At 38.1% G+C, this 10,130-nt stretch overlaps 1 protein-coding gene across 1 annotated transcript; it reads left to right on the plus strand.

Annotated features, from left to right (window-relative positions):
• The first annotated feature begins 1,547 nt into the window (after positions 1 to 1,547).
• On the plus strand, positions 1,548 to 2,167 carry LOC104663634 (keratin-associated protein 27-1). Its single transcript, XM_010364910.2, is given in 2 exon segments — positions 1,548 to 1,854; positions 1,857 to 2,167. Coding segments are annotated over 2 exon segments (618 nt in total).
• The last annotated feature ends 7,963 nt before the right edge of the window (positions 2,168 to 10,130 follow it).

Here is a 10,130-nt window from a genome sequence, read left to right on the forward strand (position 1 = left end):
GTCAAAAAATAAAAAATAAAATAAGAAGACGAAGAAAGAAAAATAGGCTATGGCTAGGTCTTATAAGATGTTGTAGGGAAGGCTAAAGGAAAAAGATCTTATTCTAAGGACAATGAGAATCCATTTGGTATCTTTAAGCAAGAGAATCACAAGCTATAATGAAGCCTCCGTGCAATAATGAAGCCTCTGTGCAATAATAAATACAAATATGTGTAAGAATTAAATGGGTGGCTGTAGGGTTCATGTGGAGGGCACAGTGAAGTATTTAAACATACAAGTGTGGTTATTCAAAATTATGAATGACTTGCATGTGTTACAAAGGTATTGTATACAAGATGAGTGTGCAGCCTATAAAGCTGAAAGTATTCAGATGTGCCCCTTTATATTTATAATATCCTCCATCTTTCACATATCAAGGAAGTGTTTGTATAAGAATTACTGAGAATTGCTGAATGTTCTTGGGCTTCTTCAGACCTTGGAAAGGGAGTCTAGATAGTGCACTAAGACTATACTTCTATTTTATTGTCATAGCTGAGCCAAGTATATTATAGAATATGTTACAGAAATTGTGCTGGTCGGTTCTGTGCCATGAGTATGAAACTATGCTAAGAACGATGTCCTAATGCAATAAACAAAGGAGCTGCTCATCTGTCTGCAGTCAATAAAAAAAACACAGAATAGAGAAAGATGGAAAACACATCTGAAGAAGGTTTGTTGTAAAGGAAAGGAATCAACCTTTGAGAAGCACAAACACAAACAAACCACTTTGTCAAGTATAGAAAAAAGGAATTAAATCTATTAGTAATTCAGAAAAGGAAGTAATAACTCCTAAATGGGAAGATGGGGAAAGACTTCAGGAAAAGGAAGCATTTAAACTTGGCTTTCAAGAAGATGAGGGAAATGAAATGTTAGGCAAAAGACAGGTGTTCCTTGGGCAATGGCCACGTTCAGTACTTCGCATGAACAGTGAGAAGGAATGTGATCACAAAGTCCTCTCACATCCTGGTCCACTGGAGAGAACAGTATCTGAGTGGAATGAGATGGGGCTCAACTGGATCCAATTCTACCTTTAAATGTCTTGAACATCAAATTACCACATTCTGTTACATTAGCAGCTCTCAAAACCAGTGCTAAATGTTAATCAGTGTTCAATTGGCCACTGCCTTATGCATTTCTTGTTGTCCACTTACCAATGTGCAGAGTCATGGTGGGCAAAAAAAAAAAAAAGTTAGCTTGGGTGAACAGGTTTAGACTCTTATTTGACCAACCCCACCTTGAATGAGTCATCTTTGGAGCTAACATAAAAGCCATTTTGAAGATTCAAAATGGACTTACATCTTTGTTAATAAGACATCATCTTCATATATAACCAAAGTGCTAATGAGATGTTATCCTTCAAATTAGTTTAAGCAAGGAGTTGCAAAGAAGTCTTGAGAAGAAGCCAACACCCAGGTTTCTGAGTATATAATCACTCCACCAAAGAATTTAATTTTCAAACTCAGCATGTTGAATCCTTATGACCATCTTTAATTAAGGATTTTAGCAATATGCTTCATAGCCATTGCCATTCACTCAGGAGCTTCCACAGTGCCCCACCACTCTCTGCCATCACACATGGCACTAATCCTATAAGCTTTGAAGATGGATTGTGTTTGCCCAGCATCTTCCATAGCAGAACCTGGCTCCTGGACAACTTTCAAGAAACCTGCAGTGAAACCACCAGCTGCCAAATGACCATTTGTGAACAGGACTTATTCACAGATGATAGCTGTGTGCAAAGTACCTGCCTCCCCGGAGTTGTCCAAACAACTTACTCCAGTTCCAGGCCCTGCGAAAGGACAGCATGCCAATCAGAAGTTCTTCAGCAGGGCTGGCTTGTGTTTCTCAGCCTTGCCAATCAGAAAGCACTCAGCAGATGGGTTTTGTAGCCCAGAGCTGCCATCCTGCAAGCCTCAAGGGAAACAGTTGCCCACCCAAGACTTCTGAGTCTAAAAATTGCCAAACTCTGGAATGTGCCTCTAGCCAATGTCAGTCTGAGAACCCTGAATCCAGTTCCTGTAGACCTCTGGTCAATGTAACACCTGAGCCACAACTCCTGGAATCTTCTTCCAGCACTTATGAACCAACTTGCTGTGTTACTGGTGGTTTTCAATTGCCTAGTAAGTGAAGATCTGTAGGGGAGATAGCATATATTCTCATTTGGATAAATTTATTTTTGAGATACTTAGATATTTTGTATTTCTTTACATACAAAATGTTGTACGTGTGTTTGTTAGTAAATGAACATGTCTTATTTTACTACTGTCTCCAAAGATAAGATTTTTTTTTTCTTGTTGTTCTTTTGGGTATGCCTAGTGGTAATCTGGGGTTGGAAAGCATGCTAACTATTTTAGAACAGTAGGATATGATTTGTTATTAAGCAATAAGATTTGTAGCCAGGAAATAACATGAATACTTAAAGGAAACATCACACTTTGACTGCGAGTTGCTTTCTTTGGAAATACTTAGCATTGGATCTGGCTTATTAAGTAATGTGCTACTAGTCTCAGAAATTCATAAAATATTGGAATTAAAACAAACCCAAAAGCCAACCTAGTCCTATGAATTATGATAGGTTCAACCCTATCAGAGGTTGCCCAAGTAGTTAATAACATCAGAACCACAACTAAAATCCAGACCTATTCACTGGCCATCTGTTATTTCAGCCATTGAATCACGACATTCTTAAATTAACTATAAGATTAAGTCTATTGCTTGAATAGTGCAAGGTAATTTTGAATTTCACCTCCATGGGCTTTATAATGACATAGCAACCAGAAAGCTTTATATAGAATGAACTGAAGTTTAGCATCTTCATTTTGTTCCCGCTGTTTTTTTTTTTTTTTTTTTTCCTGATTTCATTGTTTCTTAAGTATTTTTTGAGTTTGGAAAATATTCTTTGTATTAAATAAATTGGCTTTGTTTGGAAGCAAAATTTGGACTTGTCACACTATTATTTTTATTCAATCCTTTTGTGGGTGTTATGTTACAGGGTTTTTGTTTCTTTGTTTGTTACCTAATGAAAATAGTATAAATATGTAGAAGAAAAGAGAACATATCCTCTTGTTATAATTTTTGTAGTGTGAACCAGAAAGGAGTAACTCATGGCGGTGGTCAACAGAAGATGGAAAATATACTCATATGAATATCATAAGACCATAGAGTTAGATGTGTGAAATTGATTAATTTTAGTTAGGTAGCTTAGCTATTCTGAAACTTTTGGTATGCTCTTAAATTGATCTTTTTTTTTTTTTTTTTTTTTTTTTTTTTTGAGATGGAGTCTTGTTCTCTTGCCCAGGCTGGAGTGCAGTGGCATGATCTCGGCTCACTGCAACCTCCGCTTCCCGGGTTCACACCATTCTCCTGCCTCAGCCTCCTGAGTAGCTGGGACTACAGGCGCCCGCCACCACGCCCAGCTAATTTTTTGTATTTTTAGTAGAAATGGGTTTCACCGTGTTAGCCAGGATGGTCTCGATCTCCTGACCTCGTGATCTGCCTTCCTCAGCCTCCCAAAGTGCTGGGATTACAGGCATGAGCCACCGCGCCCAGCCTTGGATCTTTCATTTTTTCAGGGCAAAGTAAGGTAATGGTTGAGAGCATGAACTCTGAAGATGGATTTTCTTGAGTTGGAATCTTAGCTTTGCTTAGCGACAACTGTTTAAATTCCAACTGTGTGACTATGTGCAAGTTATTTAACCACCTCAGTTTCTTCAACTTCAAAAGTGAAGGATAATGATAGTGCTACTGTGAGCCTTAATAAGTTAATAAATTGAAAGTGTAAGGCTTAAAAAATTACCATGTATATAGCAGATTTAGCAACTCAGCTACCTCAGAGACTCAATATGGAGGAGGTAGTGGGGATTTGTAAATAAACCCAGAAATCCATGACAGATTAGGAAAGCTAATCATCCAACAAAAGAGAGATTAGCTGTTTTGTGTTTTGGAAGATGCAGGCAGCATCATCTACTAAAGGAGAGAATTAAGAAACTCAAACCCTATCTAGTTGAAGTGAATTGGCAACTATCTCCGAATCTATGGCAAATCTAATGCTATTGACAATTTACCAGTTAGTTCTGTGGGTGGGTGCCATGGTAATTCTATGTATCAACATGATTGAGCCAACAGCTGCCCAGATTAAGCATTATTTCTGAGTGTGTCTGTGAGAGTTTTCAGGGGAGATAAGCATTTTAAATAAGTGTGCTCAATAGATGGCCCTCTCCAATGTGGATGGGAATCATTCAGTCCATCAAGGGTCTAAATAAAACAAATGATCAGGGAAGGAGAAATGTGCCCCTTTATGTTTCCTGCAAACCTACTTGAGCAGGGACATTGGGTTTCTCCGGCCCTTGGACTGGATTTATACCATTGGCTCCCTTGGTTCTCAGATCTTCACATTTGGACTGGAATTATATCACTGGTTTCCTTGCGTTTCCAGGTTGCAGGTGACAGATCATGAGATTTCTTAGCCTCCATAATTGTGTGAGCCAATCCTTCATGATAAATCACTCACTCTCTCTCTTCATACACACACACACATACATGCGTATACACATACATATATACGGTGAGATAAATATGTATATTATATAGATCTATCTATCTATCTATCTATTTATCTATCTATCTATCTATCTTATTGGTTCTGTTTCTCTATGTAGCCCTGAATAATACAGTGGGCTAGACACAGATCATCTCAAAGAGGAAGATTTAAGCCTAAAATCTATAAACCACCACTTATACAGGTGCTCTGTAGAGGGATAGAATTGAGGGAAGTCTGGGAGAGGCCAACACTATTCAATACCATCAATAGTATTCAGTATTGAGTATTGAGCCTTTGGCAGCCTCAGTAGCAGAACATCCCTGAAGCAAACAACATTGACGTAAAGCTTCCGTCCACAGCACTGATGGCAGTAACACAGCACTGGCAACAGTAAAGACAGAATTTATCTCGTGGCAGCTTCTCAGGATTCTAGTCACAGCCAATCATGTGAACATAGATCAAGTTCATTCACAATGAGGATTTTTACTAATGTGATGCCAATTGGGTTGCCCAGAAAAAGTTCAATTCATTTGGGCCACTGTTTCTAAAGACAAGAAGGAAAACCTACCCATTCCATATGCCTTCCAAGTATATATTACTTTACTGGGTGTAGCTTGCTGAGAAAACAGGACTTTGGTGAAAACTGGCTATGTGTGGTATGTGTTGTGGGGCAGGACACATACCATGTGTTGTGGGGCAGGGGTGTGCCAGGAGAGAGCGACGTGATGTTAAGTTTCACTTTTCCATCTATTCTGCTCATCATTCTAGACATTAGCTTTCCAGACTGAGCTTGACCACTCCTCGAAGGAGAAGCTAGCTGAAGAAGGGGCCAGTATTTAATCCAACTCAACATGGAGCACATTAGAGCTCCTAATAGAAATTATGTGGACTCAGGTACAAAGGACTTTTGATATTGGAATATGGAATGCCATAATTGTATAAGGAGACCTTGGTAGGAAATTTAGTGTAAGGAAAAGGACATGAGTCTTATAGTATGACTAGACCTTACTCAATTCCAAATTCTGTCCATTAAAAGCTATGTGCTCTGGGATGAATTAACATTCCTTTTTTTTCTTTTGAATCAGTCTCACTTTGCTATCCAGACTGGAGTGCAGTAGTGCAATGTTGGCTCAGAGCAACCTCTGCCTCCCGAGTTCAAGCAATTCTCATGCCTCAGCCTCCCAAGTAGTTGGGATTACAGATGCGTGCCACCACACCCAGCTAATTTTTGTATTTTTTGTAGAGATGGGGTTTCATCATGCTGGGCAGGCTGGTCTTGAACTCCTGACATCAAGTGATCCACCTGCCTTAGCCTTCCAAAGAGTTGGGATTACAGGTGTGAGCCGCTGCACCAGGCCCAAATTAACATTTCTGAGACTTCGTTCCATTATTGTAAAATGGAGATAATAATATTGAAGTCATTGGGTGATTATGACAACTAAATGGCATGATTCCAGTTAAATGTTTAGTGGAGTGTTTGGCACATAATAAGAGCACAATATATGCTAGGTATCATTTGTTACTTCATCTGATATTTTTCTCTTGGGCCTCAATATCAATTTGTTTTTATGACTGTCTATAATGCACTTGAATTCAGGGCAGAGACCAAGAAAATCATTTCATTGCATGTGTAAAGGATGGAAGCAGTATGGGACATAAGCAGGATATTCCATGCAAGACTCACTTTCAAGCAATGTCAAAACATACCAGTGGGTGTATGCTTGCTACAGAGCATTCTTCATAGACCAAGGGACTTCTTCCTGCCTAAAAGGAATGGTAGGATTTGTGTATTGGTGTCCTAAACACTTCAAGACATTGATAGTTTAACCACAAGTTTTTCTCTTAGAAGTCAAGCATAATGACTATCAAGAATTTCTTCTTGCCTACACAGTACTGGGTCGAGAGCCATAAAATAGCTCTTATTAATTGGGTGCTTATTATTTATGTAACACTTTGTACATATTTTATCATTTTAAACTCAAATAACCCAATGGTATAAGTAAGATTAGTAAATCCCCCTTTTTCCAGTGAGGACAAAGGCACAAATTTGTTTTAGGGAAGACAAGACTTTGCTCTGTGTTAGATGGGAATTATGCATATCTTTCTTTAAGCCACGATATCCTTCCCTAGTTCTACTTTCTCTTTCTACTTCCAAGAATCTTACTTACTTCCTACTGCGTAATTTAAATAAGTTTTCCAATACAGGAAGTAAATGCTGGAACAAGGATTTTAACCCATTAATCTTTAAAGCTTAAGTATAACCCTTTACTACCTTAATTATGCTTGACTTATATTATACTTCTAGTCATTAGAGTAACTTCAAATGTGGAAGAAATATCTGTGCTATGTGGAGAACCGATACAAATAATTTGATTAAAAATGATTGGTCTGGTTATATTGTATTGCTGTGAGGCTGCAGAGGAAACACCCAGAGAACTGAATATTGTTGACTGAATGGCTCGTTTGTAACTCAAAAATAAATGCAATAAAGGAAACGAACATATTTTCATTAGAGTTTGTAAAATACTATGCACTTGAAATATCTTAGAAAAGAACAAATACTAACTACAAGTCATGTGTCATCAATAGAATCTAGATGCTAGGAAAGGGATTTAGATGGCATGGAGTCAGACTCCTCTACAATATAACTATTGTCGTAATGCTAGTACTTTCATTTTCCATGTCCTTTAGTCCTTATTCTTTTTTAGTTAAATAATATTTCTTTTGAAAATTTTGAAGTCATTGTAGACACTAATGGGATAGGACAGGACTTTGCTCCATGTTAGATGAGAATCACTCACATCTCTGTTGAAGCCACAATATCCTTCCCTAGTTGTGCTTTCTGTTTCTACTTCCAGGAGTCTTACTTCCTCATTTGAAATTCCTTTACCTAGAGAGTTGTTCTAGAATCTTCTACTTAGACTCAAATAATCGTTGATTGAAAAAATAGTTAAGAAAGAATAATAGCTAATATAATTGATAAATCATATTCTGGTTATATCAGAGATCTGACCTTGATGAAGTATAAAATGCACCATAGGTAGATAGGTACAAATACACTAAATATCTAAAGCTGAATTTAAAAAAAATGCAAATTTTTATGTAGTTGCATAAGAATAAGTTATTTGCCTGACTTTTTATATAACTTTCTGTAGCTTTATGGAAAAAAGTCACTAATGGGATTGAAAGAGAGTTGTCCCTTGGATCCCAGAGGCAAAACTAATGCAGTTGCATCCAGACTTAAGAACAAAGAAATGTTGAGGGTAAATTTCAGAAAATAGTTAAGCCAATTTCTATTCTTCCATTACTCAATGGTACTGGGTCGTTGGCCCTGAAGGAGTTTAGTAACCACTAATTGACAAACATAAGGAGAAAAGAAGGCTGAAAATCAAAGAGAAAGCTAAGAATAATAGCATTGCCCTTGGTATTGCAGTGCCTTGTCACTATTACTTTATGGACAGTTGCATGTTCCTTATTTAAATTGACTGTGGAGAGTGAAATACCTGGATGAAAAAGTCCTCTTTCACAATAAACTGTGTCAAAACTTAGAGTAGAGTTGTTAGCCATTGTTATCTCCCACTTGGCATGAGCTAATTCACTTTCACACTCTATATGTTAGGAAACCAATCGAATAATGCACGTTGAGATTCTCAGGAACAAAGTACCTTCCTCTAGACCTCATATTTTATTAAATTAAACTGCAGGAGCAAGTACAATAAATAAATTTTAAATTTTAGCTCTGTTGATATTCACAAGGGTTTGTAGTGATTACAGGTGTACTTACCAGATTAAACTTAGAATATACATTACCGCTGAAAGAAATATATCTTTCTTAGAAAATAGAAACAGTCTTCAGTGTGGTTCTTTAATTTTTCAAGTCTATATTTATTCAGCAGGTTGCTGAAAGTGGACCTGCTCCCAGATTCCCATCTCCCTGAGGCTACAGCTGATGGTGGCTTGGTCCCCAGGAGTCTGGTTTAATTTCCAGCAGTGAATGATGGTGGAGATCAAACCATTGATCTTGAGAAAGTCCTGGAGGGGCTTCTAATGCAAGGTCAGCGCTCCAGGGCCCTGAGGCTACAAATGAAATGTTAGGCAATAAAAAAACCCAATATTCTATACTTTGAGCCATTGAGCTTTCCTTAGAGGACAAATATCAGCCCAAGCTATGTTTTGCTCTGAAAGATGCCTAATCAGAGTTAAATGTTTCCCAAGCTTCCATCACATCTGAGTGAAATGTTGTGGTCTTTGTATTTATGGCAAAGACCAGTTGACCATTTTTGCATGGTTTCTTCTGATACTGCCTCATTTCTATCACAGTTATGTTTTCATAGAATCACAATCATGTCTAAATGTGTACAATATATTTAGTAAAACTTACTCTGCAGTGGGGCAAATACATCTGCTGAGATTAAATGAGTTACTGAATTTCATATGGCTCATTACCTGTCGAGTTAGGGCTAGAACTCAAGCCATGTGATACTCATCCTAGTGCCCCACTGATTGTACCTTGAAGTATCTCTCATGAGAAGTTTATTAGAAATATTTAAACATATGAAGCACAATAATTTTAATGAACCCCATATGTACCTTAAAGGCTACACATACCACATACACAAGTCTTTATTAGGTCTTAAATGTAACCTATCTTAAATTAATGTTCCTGGTATAAATATTCATCTTTCCACAGATTTTAAAATATATTTTAATACAACTTGAAATATTGCTTTTCTAGATGCATGGTTTGTTAAACAGCAAATAAGACCACAGTTCTCTTGCTTTAGAAATTCACCGAGTACTTTTTTCGTGGTTATAAGTAGCCATTTTCCCTGACATCTAAATAATTGAGCTATGTTCATAACCACATTTGAAATAATGAGTCAGAATAAAACCTACACGGAATGCTAGTAGTCATTACTAAAAAATTCTAGAAGCCACAGCAAAGAAGGAGAAATAGCACTAAGTAAGTGCAAGTACTTTACCTAGAATCTAAACTAAGGTCATCTTGTCTTTCAATAATTGCTCAGCTGAAAGCCACAGCTGTCATTCCCTCAGGGGTTATTGCCATGGGGCTGTCTTCCCCTCTATTTTATTTATTTATTTATTTATTTATTTATTTATTTATTTATTTATTTTTCGAGACGGAGTCTCGCGCTATCGCCCAGGCTGGAGTGCAGTGGCCGCTTCTCAGTTCACTGCAAGCTCCGCCTCCCGGGTTCATGCCATTCTCCTGCCTCAGCCTCCCGAGTAGCTGGGACTACAGGCGCCTGCCACCTCGCCCCGCTAGTTTCTTTGTATTTTTTTTTTAGTAGAGACGGGGTTTCACCGTGTTAGCCAGTATGGTCTCGATCTCCTTCCTGACCTCGTGATCCGCCCGTCTCGGCCTCCCAAAGTGCTGGGATTACAGGCTTGAGCCACCGCACCCGGCCTGTCTTCCCCTCTAATAGCCCCTTTTTTCATGTGACCCTCAGAGATGTCCTCTGCTAAGCCAGGAGCAGCTATGGCAGAATCCAGCTCCTGAACTACTGCCAAGAAACCTGAGGGGATCCAC

The sequence above is a fragment of the Rhinopithecus roxellana genome, chromosome 13 (genome assembly GCF_007565055.1).
Source record: "Rhinopithecus roxellana isolate Shanxi Qingling chromosome 13, ASM756505v1, whole genome shotgun sequence".
In the NCBI taxonomy this organism is placed as follows: Eukaryota; Metazoa; Chordata; class Mammalia; order Primates; family Cercopithecidae; genus Rhinopithecus; species Rhinopithecus roxellana.